Consider the following 17769-nt stretch of genomic DNA (forward strand, 5'->3'; position numbering starts at 1 on the left):
CCTCTTGTACCAACTTGTATTGTAACTTTAATGTCTACCTTCATTCTGTAAAGAGCTGCTCAAACTGTTGGCGCTATATAAATCCTGTATAACAATAATATAATAATTGATTTTCACAGTGAAGGTCAGGCATGGAATAGTGAAGTAAAAAATGTGCTTAGATGAATGGGTAACCTGAACACTTCTCACTCCCCCCGGACTCGTCACTAAGGCCCAGTCACTGTAATGACCTTTTAGAAATAACGTTTTAGGAAGCGTCAAGAATTGTACAGTACATCTCTAGTAAAGCATGTTTATTTGGTTCTATTTTGACATAATGTTGTTAGCTGTTGAAATTCTTCATTGTTTCATTGAAATCACGTTGAGATTGGGGGTGCAATGTTTTTGGCTACGTCATGGAAACTAGTAAGTTTTTTTTTTTTTCCTTCCTTTAATTTTCTGCTGTTTATTGCAAAATGTAACTATATCACCTCATTACCAGATTCACTTCAAGGTTAATCAAGGGATTAATCATTTGTATTCTCTTGATGGTGAATCAGCCTTTCCAAGGCAATCAGAGTGGTTGGGGTTAATTAAGTCAGCAGAGACTTGGTCTAAAAATAGTACTTTATGGAAAGCAGGTTCAGAAGGAATTATTACATGAAGTCTACAGATCTTTAAATTGCACACCATTATTGCTATATGCACTTATTCCATTTAATAAACAGAGCTTGCACAGTGATCACTAAGAGCTGGTTCACACCAATGCGTTTTTTTAGTGCCAATTGTAGAAACGCACTACAGGCCATTTAACATTATGGGACACATTTACATCTGTGGTTTTTTTTTTTTGAGCAGTTGCGTTTTTGGAAAGGGTCAGGAACTTTTTTAAATGCAAAATATTGTATTTTGCTACAATAGAATTCTACGGACATGCTGCTGAAATGCATGTATTGTGTTTTTGCCGCACTTTTATTCTGCCCAGCAACAAAAACATTTCCCCTTTAACAAAAAGCAAAAAAAAAAAAAAACCATGAAAACATGGCAAAAATGCGTGTGTAAAAACTACAAAGCAAAATGCAAAAAGCATTTTCTCTCTCCCTCCTGTCCTGCCTTCCTGTGCATAATTCCTCCCTACCTGCCTGTAATTCCACCCCTCTTTCCTTCCTTCATGCCTATCCTTCCTTCCTGCCTATGATCTCCCCCCACCCTGCCTTTAATTCCTCTCCTCCTATCTTCCCTATCCTCCTTTGCTCCCCTCCCCTCCTATCCTCCCTCGCTCCCCTCTTATCCTTTCTCCCCGCCCACGCCACTTATCCTTCCTCCCCACCTATCCTCCCTCCGTTCCTATCCTCTCTCTCTTCCTATCATCTCTTCTTTCCTATCTTCCTTTTCTGTCAATAATTCCTTCCCCCCTATTCTCCCTCCCCTTCTATCCTTCCTCCCCTTCTATCCTTCCTCCCCTCCTATACTTCCTCCCCTCCTATCCTTTTTCCCCTCCTATACTTCCTCCCCTCCTATCCTTTTTCCCCTCTTCCCTCCCCCCCTCCCCTCCTATTCTTCCTCCCCCCCCCTCCCCTCCTATCCTTCCTCCCTCCCCTCCTATCCCCTCCTATCCTTTCTTCCCTCCCCTTCTATCCTTCCTTCCCTCCCCTTCTATCCTTCCTCCCCTCCCCTCCTATCCTTCCTCCTAAACACCCTTTCAATTGATGGAATAAGAAATTGTTAATATAAACTTGTCATCTCTCCAGTACCTTTACCTGACATGCAACCCTATGTCATCAGTGATTGTGGAAATTTGCATGTTTTATTTAGGCAGTCATCATTATACATTTAATTGGAACGGCACCTAACAAAAGCTCCAGCATCATCACCCTGCCCAATGCAGATTCGTGATTCATCACTGAATATCACTTTCATCCAGTCATCCACAGTCCATGATTTTCTTTCGCCCACTTTAACCTTGTTTGTTTCTGTTTAGGCGTTAATGATGGTTTTCGTTTGGCTTTTCTATATGTAAATCCCATTTCCTTTCGGCAATGTCTTACAGTTCAGTCACAGACATTTCTGTGACAGTTTCTGCCCATTTGCTCATCATTTGTTTTGTTGTGCATTTTCTATTTTCAAGGCATATTGCTTTACATTTTCTATCTTGACACTTTGATGTCTTCCTTGGTCTATCAGTACGCTTCCCTTTTTGAACCTTCCCATTTGATTTGTACTTGGTCCAGATTTTAGACACAGCTGACTGGGAACAACCAACATCTTTTTGCAACATTCTGTGATGATTTACCTTCTTGAAGAAGTTTATAATCCTCTCCTTTGTTTCAACTGACATCCCTGGTGTTGGAGCCATGATTCATGTCAATCAGCTTGGTGCAACAGCTCACCAAGGTTTGCAAGCACTCTTTTTTAATTGAAGACTAATTAACAGATGTAATCTGATGCAGATGTTTGTTTTAGAGCTGCAAAGTACATGGTGATTCCATAATATTTTCCTCACAATTGAGTGATTCCATATTTTTTCCACTGCTTGATCTGCAAAAACAGTTTTCTTTCTTTTTTATTTTTTTAAGTGTTTCTTAAAGCCAGGAGGTTGGAGTGTTAAATGAAAATAGTTTAAATGGGCCTTATTTCTGCTCACCTGCCGCTGTTACGTCTATTGCATAACCCGTTATTCCCTCCAGGCCGGGACAACCCCAGGCAGTTTGCCTGGTGGCAGACGCATGGTTTTTACGATGTACATTCACTTCTATCTCCCACTCGAATACTTTCCTTTGAAACTCTGCGCTCTTCTTATAATATTCCTCTGCGGGAACACTTTGGATATCTTCAACTTCGTCACTTTGTCCATACACTAATACGCACGCATTCGGGACCGTATCGTCTGTCCCCCTTTGAAAGCCAGTGCAGACATAGACCCCATGCTCCGGGTTTGATTTCCCTGATTTACTCCTCCATTATTTCTTATAGAACCCCTCCGGTTCGCTCCTATCATCAGCGCTGGCAGTCTGAATTAGGGGGGACTTTAAACCAACAGGATTGGCGGACCATGACCCAAGCATTATCTAAATGCTCTAGGAATGTCATTATTCTTGAGAATGCCTACAAAATTCTTTATCGATGGTATTATACACCTGCTCGTTTAGCTAGTTTCATCCCTACGTATTCCCCGGTTTGCTTTCGGGGATGCCAACAATTGGGTACCATGGCTCATATCTGGTGGACTTGCCCTAAAGTAAGCAGATTATGGATTAGGGTGTATGCCCTCCTTCGCACTATGCTTCACACAGATATTAAGCGTAACCCGTACGAAGCGCTTCTATTTAAACCAATGGAGGGCCTTCTCCGTTCTGAATGGCAGCTGGCATCATACTTATTTATGGCTACTAAATTGACAATTGCGAGGGCTTGGAAGACTCCTCTTCTCAGCTTTGAGGCTGTCAAAAACCGGATGAACTTCATAATGGTTAATGAAAAATTGATGGCCATATTATTGGATACTCATACAAAATTTCTGCGGATATGGCGTCCCTGGCTGGATGTGGCCCAACCATCGAGGTTCGACCAGTCCCTTCTGTCGATATGAGGTTGGATTCTGCTGTGATCTCCCCCCCCCCCCCTTTTTTTTTTTTTTTTTTTTATCTCTTCTCTCTCTTCTTGGTTTGTGTCTTTATTATACTCTTGTCCAATATTTCTCGATGTAGCAATTTTCTCTCTCAGAATCTGCACTATCATTGACCATCAAAGTCTGTGAATCGTACCCTTTCTACCGGGCACTTCTGTTATAGCTGATGTCTTGAGTTTTTTTTTCTCCAATGTACGCGTTACATTATTTCTCTATCATACAGTACAATTTCCTATGTATTGGTCAAGGATTCTATGTTCCGAATGTTTGTTTATCATTGCTCAATCTACAATAAAATTCTTTGTAAAAGAAAATAGTTTAAATGAAAATTAGTTTTTGGCAATGCATAAAACATAGGAGTAACAGGATGTTTCACTATAACCTTGGTTATCACTCCCTTCAAATAGGCCCTATCAATGATCTCAAAAAAGTTTTTCTGAAATAATGTAGTGGTGGTAGCCAAAATTTTCCAATACCAAGAGTCATTACGTAGTATTTTCTCACACATATGTATATGTTGTTCATGGGTGAGTAAAACAATATTTCCCCCCTTATTTGCAGGTTTAATCACTAGATTATGGCGTTCTTGCAAATCCCTTAACACTTGAGATTCTTCTCTTGGTAGGTTGGAATATTTAGCCCCATCTTTCAATGCTTCAATGTCATTAACAACTAATTTTAGGAAAAGTGCAACTTTAGGATTGTTTTGAGTGGGAAATGTGGTCGATTTATCTTTATAGTTTCTAGGGCTATCATTAGTTAAAAGAGCAATCTGAGAGTCATCCTCGATTCCTTCCTCACAAATTAGGGTCTCAAAGTAAACATCCCCACTCTCCCTCTCCTATTCAATAAGTGCTTTCAAGGCTTTATAATCAGAGCGTGAGTATTCCCTTCAATGTGAAATGGTACCTCCAAGGGGTAAGGTGCCATTAATTGTTCCAGACCACATATTGGTCCATACTTTCCTGTACTGGGGGGAATACTTGGATACGTAATCCAAAAGGGACTATTTTTGATTCTATATATTGTTTAAAGTAGAAATTGTGCCAATGCAGTTTAAATTTTTGCTCCAATAATTGTTTTAATTGTACTGTATATCTACTAATTTAATTTTCAGCCTTTTGTGAACCTACTGAATGGGATTTGATCTTATCTGCAAAATTCCCCCAACCTGCCCCTGTTAGATCAGCCATTGGGTCTCTTCACTGGATATATCTACATAAAACAATCAACATGACATAAATATGAACATCCCCATGCAAGTAAGACAATAAATAGTACAAAAAAGGCGGAGATCCTGCCACAAAAAGTGTTTACCAAAAAATAGAAATGACTAACTGAAAATGTGGACAGGATCTATAAATTTACTGGTGGCTCACCAGCCTAAAAATAAATCAAATAAAAATAAACAAGAAAATGGTTAATCAGGGGTGGCTCACTGGTAGTAAATAGAAATTACACACATAATATACTATTAAAGGGTATTTATTTGCATTCCCCCCTTTTTTTCTTCCTTTATTTTTAATATTAATAGGAGTATATATCTGGAGTACTATATTAGGTATTCCATATTGTTTTCAGAGATATACTACTGTGATATTTAAGAAGAACTGCTTACCCTGTCCTTTTTTTGAAGCTATAGTTTGAGGTGAGTATGTATGGATTTATGGGGCCGTAAATTATGCAAGGATATTTGTTATTTTTCTTTTTTGGTTCTACCCATCTACTTATTATAACAGTAGATCTAGTTTTGATCTTAAATATATTTTTATTGTGGTAGTGAGTCTATGGGCTTATGTGCCTTTAGAACATGCCTCTCCTGTCTGGTTCCTAACTACCTCCCCACAGCCTAGATATATGTGACAGCCCTCCAATCTCATTCTCTTTTCTTTTATGTTTCTAGGTCTTGTAAGTATCCCTTCTCCCCCTTCTTTTCCCTTTCCCCCTTTTTTTCTTCTTTCCCCGTTCTTATTGGTAGAGAAACCTTTGTTTTAAAGGTTTACAAATTGAATTGTGAACATTCACCCACAAATGTTTGTAATATGTATTTTCTTGATTGTTCTAGAAGCAAGAAATCAATTTGTGTATGTTATTTTGTCATCTGAAAACATGAGGTCCTGAAGAAGTGGGTTACTTTATACTGCAAAACACGTTGACAGTAAACCTATGACATTTATATTCTGATGTAGCAAACTCTGTTGGAAATACAGTGGGGCAAAAAAGTATTTAGTAAGCCATCAATTGTGCAAGTTCTCCCACTTAAAAAGATGAGAGAGGCCTGTAATTGGCATCATAGGTAGACCTCAACTATGAGAGACAAAATGAGAAAAAAAATCTAGACAATCACATTGGCTGATTTGGAAATAATTTATTTGCAAATTATGGTGGAAAATAAGTATTTGGTCACCTACAAACAAGCAAGATTTCTGGCTCTCACAGACCTGTACCTTCTTCTTTAAGAGGCTCCTCTGTCCTGCACTCATTACCTGTATCAATGGCACCTGTTTGAACTTGTTATCAGTATAAAAGACACCTGTCCACAACCTCAAACAGTCACACTCCAAACTCCACTATGGTGAAGACCAAAGAGCTGTCGAAGGACACCAGAAACAAAATTGTAGACCTGCACCAGGCTGGGAAGACTGAATCTGCAATAGGCAAGCAGCTTGGTGTGAACAAATCAACTGTGGGAGCAATAATTAGAAAATGGAAGACATACAAGACCACTGATAATCTCCCTCGATCTGGGGCTCCACGCAAGATCTCACCCCGTGGGGTCAAAATGATCACAAGAACGGTGAGCAAAAATCCCAGGACCACACGGGGGGACCTAGTGAATGACCTGCAGAGAGCTGGGACCAACGTAACAAAGGCTACCATCAGTAACACACTATGCCGCTAGGGACTCAGATCCTGCAGTGCAAGACGTGTCCCCTTGCTTGAGCCAGTACATGTCCAGGCCCGTCTGAAGTTTGCTAGAGGGCATTTGGATGATCCAGAAGAGGATTGGGAGAATGTCATATGGTCAGATGAAACCAAAATAGAACTGTTTGGTAGAAACACAACTCGTCGTGTTTGGAGGAGAGAGAATGCTGAGTTGCATCCAAAGAACACCATACCTACTGTGAAGCATGGGGGTGGCAACATCATGCTTTGGGGCTGTTTCTCCGCAAAGGGACCAGGACGACTGATCCATGTACAGAACAGAATGAATGGGGCCATGTATCGTGAGATTTTGAGTGCAAACCTCCTTCCATCAGCAAGGGCATTGAAGATGAAACGTGGCTGGGTCTTCCAACATGACAATGATCCCAAACATACCGCCCGGGCAATGAAGGAGTGGCTTCGTAAGAAGCATTTCAAGGTCCTGGAGTGGCCTAGCCAGTCTCCAGATCTCACCCCATAGAAAACCTTTGGAAGGAGTTGAAAGTCCGTGTTGCCCAGCGACAGCCCCAAAACATCACTACTGTAGAGGAGATCTGCATGGAGGAATGGGCCAACATACCAGCAACAGTGTGTGCCAACCTTGTGAAGACTTACAGGAAACGTTTGACCTCTGTCATTGCCAACAAAGGATATATAACAAAGTATTGAGATGAACTTTTGATATTGACCAAATACTTATTTTCCACCATAATTTGCAAATAAATTCTTTCCAAATCAGTTAATGTGATTGTCTGAATTTTTTTTCTCATTTTGTCTCTCATAGTTGAGGCCTACCTATGATGCCAATTACAGGCCTCTCTCCACTTTTTAAGTGGGAGAACTTGCACAATTGGTGGCTGACTAAATACTTTTTTGCCCCACTGTACCTATGTGACTTACGTAAATTGTAAACCCATTAAGATGGGTGTTTTATTAGTTTTTTGTTAATAAATATTTTTGTGTTATATGTGTGTAATTTCTATTTACTACTGGTTAGCCACCCTTGATTACCCGTTTCCTTTTTTATTTTTTTTTGGGTTGGTGACCTTCCGGTAAATTTATAGGTCCTGTCCACATTTTCAATTACAGTCAAAAAATAGGTGTCACCACCTGTTCTGGTGACCACTGTAAAATGTTAGATTTACAGCACTCTCTGTTACAGTAACATTGGTCACTGGAACAAATAGAGAGGGTAAATCTCCCCAGCAGGGACACAGACAGCAATAAACCTGAAAGGGGTTCTAATGCTTCCCTACTCTATTCAAAACTGCAAGAAAAGATATAGTTTTGGTTAAAATTTGGTTGAACAATCATAGTGTATGGAAGCTGGTGGGCTGATTTGCCAACTGACTTCTGACTTGAACTACGGCAAACATGACTGTGCTCTCTGTCTCCATGGAGGTTTATTCCTCTTGCTGCAAAAAAGGTTGTTTTAGTGCTGCATTCTCTGTAATATGGTATAAATGTGCAAGCTGAAACCTTTAAAATGCTTCTATAGGTGGGCAGACCTATGAAGTTCCCCAACATACTTTTATGCTAGCCAGCAAAAGAAAAAAATTGGATGTCTTTGGAATGTGGGAAGAAACCGAAGCAGACACAGGGAGATCATGCAAACTCCAGGCAGGTGGTGCCATGGCTGGGATTCGAACCAATGACCCTAGTACTGCCAGGCGGAAGTGCTAACCATTTAGCCAATGGTGCTGCCTGTGAGCTGCATGTGAATCCACATGCCACATCAGGCACCTCTGTGTTCCCTAATGATAAACTATCTGCATTCCAAAGCGTGGAACATACACATCAGACGCATCATTACTGAGGTTGTTAGTTATTGGACTTTACGTTAACTGCTCTCCCATTGTGAGGAAAGTAGGTGAAACAGTAAACTGGTTATTTTTAGAGACTCCAACAGCTGCTCTTTAAAACCATCTTGCTTTTTAATTAGACCAGAGTTCTTTCATATTTGTGGTGTAGCTCTATGCAGCATAATACACTTGAGGGTTCAGTAGCAGCTAGATAATTTTCTTTTAAAGGGTTACACAAGGCAGCATCTCTCTTTAAATTGCTAAAAGGATATTTGCTGCATCTTCTACGTATGATAAAAGTATGAAGGAAGAAGAGAGATGCTACAAATAGTCAAAGCGGTGTATGTATTGGGTATGTTGTAATGGGGGCCTGCTAGTAGCGGCTTCTAGTAAGATGCAGACTATAAACACTAGTAAATTAATCATTTTCTTTTTGTCTTCTGGTCTTGATCTGTTTACACCTGACATTATACTGGCATTAGTTGATAGATTAAATTCCAAGTTAAAATGGCACATTCTGTTGAATAAAATCCTTTTCAACTGAGAATGATTGATTGTTTTTTGAGTGGTTTTATACAGTTGCTTGATTCTTAATGAGTTGCATGAAAACACTTAATTTTCTCTTTATTTTGGACCTAGTTGTAGATTCATATTTTGAATTCTGCTCTTTCCTTTATTCCAGAATGGGTGGCCTGTGTTTATTCTAAGTTCCTCGTTTTGTGCTACCTCCATGATGTGAAGAATGTTTTGCAGCTGCGGGATCTTGCCACTGGCCGCCATCTTAAGACTTTACCTTTGGATGTTGGCAGCATTGTAGGATACAGTGGTCAGAAGAAGGATTCTGAGATTTTTTACCAGTTCACGTCATTTTTATCACCAGGTGGGTATGCTCTCTGTCTTGTTACTACAGATGTTACCTGCATTTTCTTGAGTTTGTTTAATGAGATACAGGTTACTGGTAATTTCAACAGTAAGACCTCATGTACAGGAGCATCTCCTAAACTTGAATTTAGGAGCTTTTGGCATTTTTTTTTGCCAAAGCTCCTAAACTCAACTCCATAAAAACCTATGTGTCCATGTACACATAGGATTTTAGCAGAGCTTAGGAGCTGCCGCCTTTAGGTGAGGTTAAACCTCCCTCTCCCTCTCCTGAACTTGCATGAGTGGGCTCCATTGAGTAGTAACTACTGTTTAGACATATGCTAACGTCATCAAAAGTTAGCATTCAGATAATGACAGTACGTCTAATGTATTAGAATTACTTATTTGAATGTGTTCTAATATTTTTGTAAAACAGGCTTTGTAAGATTTCCTTTGGCATGCTTTGTACCAGAAACAGAATTTTAGTGTCCTGATAAGTGAGGGAAACGCATAACAAATTAGCAGACATAACGTAGAATATCACATTACAAAAAATGGTACAAAAAAAGGCCACTTCCACAGTCTATAACTGGCCTTTTCAGCAAGGAGCACATGGAAGGGCAACGCATGTCAAACAACAAAAAAGAAATATTCCCAGCTCTAACTTGCCAGCCAGCAAACAAACCAAATTAACCTGTCTAAGAGTATGAGTTAAAAACAGGGGTTTAGTTAGCACACATTTGCAAATACTTTTGTAAGCTACAGAGCCTCATCATGGCACCCCAGTATTCTGTAGTTCCTAACTCTCCAATTTTAAGAGCCCCCATGGAAGAGGGACATGTATTTAATGAATAGACCAAGGGCAGATAGACCTGAGGGAGCCAACCCATCCTTAAAGGTACAGGAGCGCACTTCAGATTTTGTTTTAGCATATAAAAAAGTCATTTTAACATATTTTTACATATATTTGTAAATGCATTCCAAAATGTAGATTTGTATTTTTAAAGACATACAGTATATTTGAAATGTATTTTTAAACATATTTTTTATATATTTTTGTAATAAAAACGCATTTCAACATGCAGCGTATATATATATATATATATATATATATATATACAGTGGGGATCGAAAGTTTGGGCACCCCAGCTAAATATTTGTATTAATGTGCATAAAGAAGCCAAGGAAAGATGGAAAAATCTCCAAAAGGCATCACATTACAGATTAGACATTCTTATAATATGTCAACAAAAGTTAGATTTTATTTCCATCATTTACACTTTCAAAATAACAGAAAACAAAAAAATGGCGTCTGCAAAAGTTTGGGCACCCTGCAGAATTTATAGCATGCACTGCCCCCTTTGCCAAGCTGAGACCTGCCAGTGTCATGGATTGTTCTCAATCATCGTCTGGGAAGACCAGGTGATGTCAATCTCAAAGGTTTTAAATGCCCAGACTCATCTGACCTTGCCCCAACAAGCAGCACCATGGGTTCTTCTAAGCAGTTGTCTAGAAAACTGAAACTGAAAATAGTTGACGCTCACAAAGCTGGAGAAGGCTATAAGAAGATAGCAAAGCGTTTTCAGATGTCAATATCCTCTGTTCGGAATGTAATTAAGAAATGGCAGTCATCAGGAACAGTGGAAGTTAAAGCAAGATCTGGAAGACCAAGAAAAATATCAGACAGAACAGCTTGCAGGATTGTGAGAAAAACAATTCAAAACCCACGTTTGACTGCACGATCCCTCCAGAAAGATCTGGCAGACACTGGAGTTGTGGTACACTATTCCACTATAAAGAGATACTTGTACAAATATGGTCTTCATGGAAGAGTCATCAGAAGAAAACCTCTTCTACGTCCTCACCACAAAAATCATCGTTTGAACTTTGCAAATGAACATATAGACAAGCCTGATGCATTTTGGAAACAAGTTCTGTGGACCGATGAGGTTAAAATTGAACTTTTTGGCCGGAATGAGCAAAGGTACATTTGGAGAAGAAGGGGCACAGAATTTAATGAAAAGAACCTCTGTCCAACTGTTAAGCATGGGGTTGGATCAATCATGCTTTGGGGTTGTGTTGCAGCCAGTGGCACAGGGAACATCTCACGAGTAGAAGGAAAGATGGATTCAATAAAATTTCAGCAAATTTTGGATGGTAACTTGATGCCATCTGTGAAAAAGCTGAAGTTAAAGAGAGGATGGCTTCTACAAATGGATAATGATCCTAAACACACCTCGAAATCCATGGGGGATTACATCAAGAGGCGTAAACTGAAGGTTTTGCCATGGCCTTCACAATCTCCTGACCTCAAAATAATTGAAAATCTATGGATAGACCTTAAAAGAGCAGTGCGTGACAGACAGCCCAGAAATCTCAAAGAACTTGAAGACTTTTGTAAGGAAGAATGGGCAAAGATACCTCAAACAAGAATTGAAAGACTCTTGGCTGGCTACAAAAAGCGTTTACAAGCTGTGATACCTGCCAAAGGGGGCAGTACAAGATATTAACTCTGCAGGGTGCCCAAACTTTTGCAGACGCCATTTTTTTGTTTTCTGTTATTTTGAAAGTGTAAATGATGAAAATAAAATCTAACTTTTGTTGACATATTATAAGAATGTCTAATCTGTAATTTGATGCCTTTTGGAGATTCTTCCATCTTTCCTTGGCTTCTTTATGTACATTAATACAAATTTTTAGCTGGGGTGCCCAAACTTTCGATCCCCACTGTATATATTGAAATATACTAAATATGGCCAAAATTGTAGCATTTCAAATATATGGCAATATATTTGGGAAGAATATTTTTAAACTATATTTCAAATATTATTTTCTTCCATGTGGGTAGGGACAATTATCTGTTATCTGTACACAGTTCTTGACTAATATGTCCATGTATTGTGCCTTCATATAAATCCAAGGTCCAAATGTGTTTGCAATGCTGTACAGAAATTCAAATAGCCATTTAGATGTTCAGGCTTAGTGAAATGCATATTTGTTGAGAGTTCTGCAATGACTGGGCATATTTTCAATAGTATTTTGGGAATACACAGAGGGATGACTGCTGTGTCTGTTCTATGTGTTTGTAATCAAAAGATTTAGCACAGTGTGCAAAAGAATTCTTTTCCTGATTTGGACACAGTAGATGTGACATTCTTTCAGACTGGAAGATCACCCATTGATACTAGACAGGAGCTTAGATGTTCACATTAGCAAGAGCAAGAACAGTGTTCTTTGATGGACAAAAAAAAAACCTACAAATATTTTTACTTTAACAATGTGTGCAGAAATTGTTGCTGATGTAATTTAACCACATCTAAGCCTATTAGTATTATTTAGCTATTTTGTGACACTATTGTTTTGAGTTTGATAATCCTGTGAAATGATTACATTTTTTATCATCCTTCACAGACATAGACATCAAATAATTAAATGTTGAAACGTACTTCTTCATTTCACAGCTAGAAATGTATTATTAGTAGCAGTAGTCTATATTTAGAAAGTAGTAAACATCAAACAACCAACTCCAAATTAAGCTACATAACATGCATAAAGTGAAACTGAACAAGCTTAAAGTGAATTTGTGAATTCACTGTACCTAGTGTGATAGCTTTGGGTTTATAAAGCAGGACCGCTCAGTGCCTGTTCACCTGTGCAGTTTATCCTCAGAATTTCAGGCGATCCCCAAGACTCCAGCACCCTTTTACATATAAATCAACCACACAGCTTCCTGGCCAATAACTGGTCTGTCTTCTCCTGCCTTCATAACTTCCTGCTTGATGGCCTCAAAAGGTAAAAAGAAGGTTCAAGGGTGAGATAAAGTGAGTCAGTTATTGACCAGGAAAATGTGTGGTTGATATTTGATAATCAAATGTAAGGGTTTTGTTTGAGGATCTCTGGGCAATCCGAAGATAAACTAAGCTCGAGACCAGACACCTAAAAGTGCTTACATTATAGCCCTCATACCACCCTATAAGATATGGTTTGCCTACAGATTTTCTTTAAAGTGGTTGTAAACCCTTACATATACCTAGTGAAGTGACTAGCCTCAGGTGATACAAAAAGATTAATCAAATCCTTCTACATACATTGTATCAGTTTATCTGCAGCCATCTCTTCTCTACATCCATTTAAAGTCCAGAATTTATACAGCTTTACTGCGCTTCTATAGGTGGGCGCGGTGGTCTGATGTCACACACTGCACAGCTCAGAGAGAAGAGCTTTAAGGGTGTAATTTGAGACCTGAGTGGTGAGAAGAGACACACTGTCCTCTACACAGTCTCATAAGGAAACATGCACAGCTGAGGCTGTCAATCACATGTTGTGTGCTGGAGCTTCCCTCCCCTGTCCCCCTCAATCCCTTGGAGTCAGCACAGCCTGACATAAAAGGCTCATGCATAGCAGAGATTTTAGAGGTATGGACTAAGGAAATGTCCAAAGAATTACTTACTGACCATGCAGATCTGAAACGTTTTGGAGTTTATGTGTGCTCCATTGCACTATTTTGTTAACAGCTTGGTGGATATTGCCCACCTCATATGCGGACTGTGTCTCCTGTCTCTTAATATGCAGGAAATTCTTAACTAAAATGCTGGTCTGTGGAACAGTAATTTGAAAAAAATGCTTGCTCTGCATATCCTTTGATGGGGAACTTCTTTTTTGATGCTTCCCTGGATAATTATAACAACAGCTTTATCACAACAAAGAAAGCCAACCTCTCATAGTGCCCATTCTTCTGCTACTGAAGCCAAAAAGATTGTCCTTCTTTTACCCTGCACTTCTAATGCAAGATCAAAACTTTGGACTCAAATCTTTCAAGCCCACTGACAAGTCGTCCTCTCAGTGAGGGAAAGGCACCACTTAGACCAACATCTCCAATGGCTGAGTAAAGGAAGTGGTATCTGAAGGCTGCAAGCTAGAGTTTTAAAGTGTTAGTAAACCCACAACAGTAAAATCAGTCTGTATATGCAGTAAAGCATGCTTGTTATACTTATTGTGGAACCTAAGGGGTTAATCCTCTTCATTGTGTAAAAAGGATGTTTGATCATGACTTCTCTGATCCTCTGATTTTTCCACAGTCCCCAATCCATCTGCTGATAGAACAGAGCATTGGGGGCAAGCTGCACATGCTCAGTTTGGTGTGTATTGCTACAGAGAGGTTTTTTTTTTTACCTTGACAGAGTGCATTTGATCAGCACAGGGCTGATGAGCGCTGTCCAGACAAAGCAAAGGGTCAGGGGTCCTGCAGCACCATAGGACAATCAGGGGAGAATGAAAACTCCTCCTACAAGCTTTAACCAGTGCTCTGCTGGACACTGATAGAGGTTACAAGATTGCTCTAACTACTGATGAGAAAAGGTATTTAGGAGTTTATATTTCCTAAAATATTTGCATTTCCATGTTCTCTGTACTGCGGGAGACCAGACATAGTGAATGCAGGGTCCTGGGTTTAGTAACACTTTAAAGCATACATGCAAACATGTGATACTTAACTTCTCTGAGCAGTGGTTTTGCGCAAAGCAGCCCCGATCCTCCTCTTCTGGGGTCCCCTGCCAGCACTCCTGGCCCCTCCTTCCTTTCAGGTGCCCCCAGAGCCGCTGCTCTGTGTGTCCATTCACACATGGAGCTGTGGCTTGCCCCCACCCCCATCTCTCCTCATTGACTCACTTGGCTGTCTCAGTCAATGAGGAGGGAAAATCCCCAACTCTCGTGCACATCGCTGGATTGCAGTGGGGCTCAGGTGAGTATTAAGGAGGGCTGCACACAGAAGATTTTTTACCTTCAAGCATAGGAAGCCTTTAGAACCACTTTAATTTCTGCCTCCTTCCTGCTTCTTGTTGTCGAATCAGATTCCTATACTGCTCATACTATACTAAACCAGTAACATAAAACAATGCAATTGAATAACAATAAGATCAATTTAAACTCACTGTGTTCCAAAATACTTAAATCAGTGTAAATATATCAACTCATAAACTTCATATATAGGTATTAAACATAAATGAGGTAATTGTGTATCAAAGTATACCATTAAAGCATGACATGCATCAATGCATATATAATGTCCATAAGAAAACAAAACACCCCATGAAATGAACTAGAGAATGGGTGAGATGTACATAATTCAGTGATCCATTAATATATCATTATAGGAGAGGGTCCCGTCATCATTCGCTCTCACATGAAACTGTGGACCTATTTGGTATATAATAGGTCAATTAGCACCTTTCCCTTTTACGAAAGGGTTAATAGAGCAGTTTCCACCAACCATTTGATGAGCAAGCACCTCCGCATGATCCACTAGTTTCTCCCATAGAGCAAGTGACACAACCAGGCTCATTCACTTAGGGCAAAGAGAAAACTCCACATTGTGTAATATAGTCACAAAAAAACTCACACTTTATTAAAAACATGAGATAAAACCAGTCACAAGTGCAGTGCACAACTTCAAGCACTTATTGGCAATCAATCACAGGTTACTTTAAAAGCCTCAGACTTCTACTTTCATATACCAGGTGAGCGGTCAGGCTTTCTGGATGGCGTGATGACGTCGCTATGCTCCACCCTTGATGTGTTTTGCCACACCCACGTGTCTGTTTCCTTCATCAGGTAGATTTTCAAACCTCGGTAGACATAAAGAATGCATACTTGCATGTTCCCATCTTTCAAGCGCATGAACGATAGCCTCTCCAAATTTCTAGCTCCAATACAAGCCTTGTTATGCTTACAGGGCATTCCTATTGTGGGAAATCTGGATGACCTCCTAGTAAGAGAACGGTCTGCACAGACTCTACAAAGGTTCAGTTGGCTTCTGAACCTTCAGAAGTCAGCACTGGAACTGACACATTGCTTGAGTATCTGGGTTTAATTCCAGTCACTATGCAGTCCAGTGTTTTCCTTCTGCAAGAGAAACCCATCTAACCAGAATTCAGTCAAACAATGTCACAGCAGTGCGGCATACATCAACCATCACGAGGAAACTAGGAGTCTTGTGGTAGGCAAAGCCTGAACCCGGAGAACCATGGGGTCTTGCTGTGAAAAGAGAAGAAGAGCAAATTCTACATTGGGCTGAACTTCAGGTTCCAGCCTTATGCGCCATCCACATGCCAGGCATGGACAATTGTCAGGCAGACAGATCCTTACCTTTCTACAATCCGGCCTAGATCGAAAATTGGTTTTGGGTACTATTAAAGAACAATTGTCTGCACTTGCTATTTTATTTTAACCACTTCCCGTCCGGCTGTTGTATATAAACGGCCGGACGGTGGCAGTGCAGGGTCGGGTGGCCGTTTATAAACGTCCTCCCCGCCCCCTGATTGTGTGCACTCCCTGGGATCACGCAGCACCGCGATCCAGTGCCCTTCGGACACAGTGGAACACTGATCGTTGTACGGGACCTCTGTGCGAGGTCCCTATCATGTGATCACTGATTGGCCAATCAGTGGTCACGTGCAGAGTAGTAAGCAAGATGTCACTTCTGACATCATTGCCTACTATGTGTGAAATCTGTGAATGATCACAGAGGTCACATGGTACAAGGCTATTCACAACAGCCTGGTACCATGTGACAAGCTGTGACCAATCACAGCTCACACAGTAGTTCTCAATGGCTGCAAGAATGCACCCAGAGAGAAGGAGAAATGATTGCTTTTACAGCCTTTATGGGTGTAAAAGCAATCCGTGTAAAAAAAAAAAAAAAAAAATCTTCATCACCACCCACAAGTAGTACAGTGTCACCATAGTGACACTGTACTGCTAGGGTGACAGTATGTAAAAAAAAAAAATGTAAAAAAAAGTTTAAAAATTAGAATTTTTGGTTATAAACTAATTTGGGTTTTTTTTTTTTTTTACTAAATAGATAACAGAATAAATTTTGGCCAATATTTATAATGAAATGTTATTTATTTGAAAAATGTTATAAGAAAAACACTTTTTTTCACAATTTTTGGACTTTTTCATTTACATAAAAAATAAAAATCCCAGCTGTGAATAAATACCACCAAAATAAAGCTTTATCTGTCTCAAAAAATGCTAAAAAATTCATATGGGTACAGTGTTGCATGACCGCGCAATTGTCATTCAAAATGTGATAGCACTGAAAGCTGAAAATTGGCCTGGACAGGAAGGGGGTAAAAGTGTCGAGACTTGAAGTGGTTAAAGATCGCTTTCTCTTTATAGTTTTACTTGTACAACCCCCAATGACTCTATGTGATCTTAACCTGGTTCTCCTCACACTTCTAAACAGTCAAAAACATTCCCCTGCCTACTGTGACTCACAAGGTGGCCTTGCTTGTTGCCATCATTTCTGCTAAGGGCTTGTCTGAGCTGGTAGAATTATCTTGTAAAGAACGTTTTTAATTTTTCCTCGAGGACAAGGTTGTCTTAAAGCCCTAGAGCAGGGGTAGGCAGCCTTAACCTCTTCCATACAGGGCACTTTTACACCTTCCTGCCCAGGCCAGTTTTCAGGTTTCAGCGCTCTCACACTTTGAATGACAATTGCGCGGTCATACAACACTGTACCCAAACTAAAATTTTATCATTTTCTTTACACAACTATAGCTTTCTTTTGGTGGT

The 17769-nt window shown here is 39.8% G+C and overlaps 1 protein-coding gene across 1 annotated transcript in view; it reads left to right on the forward strand.

Moving 5' to 3' along the window:
• Nucleotides 1–17769, forward strand: part of PREP (prolyl endopeptidase) — a 170056-nt gene that overhangs the window by 95381 nt on the left and 56906 nt on the right. Inside the window, exon 9 of the mRNA XM_089665074.1 lies at nucleotides 9017–9214. Within this exon, the coding sequence (XP_089521200.1) occupies nucleotides 9017–9214 (198 nt within the window). The remainder of the gene's footprint in view (nucleotides 1–9016; nucleotides 9215–17769) is intronic.

The sequence above is a fragment of the Staurois parvus genome, unplaced genomic scaffold (genome assembly GCF_062004578.1).
Source record: "Staurois parvus isolate SC_StPar_1 unplaced genomic scaffold, SC_StPar_1.0 ptg000048l, whole genome shotgun sequence".
In the NCBI taxonomy this organism is placed as follows: Eukaryota; Metazoa; Chordata; class Amphibia; order Anura; family Ranidae; genus Staurois; species Staurois parvus.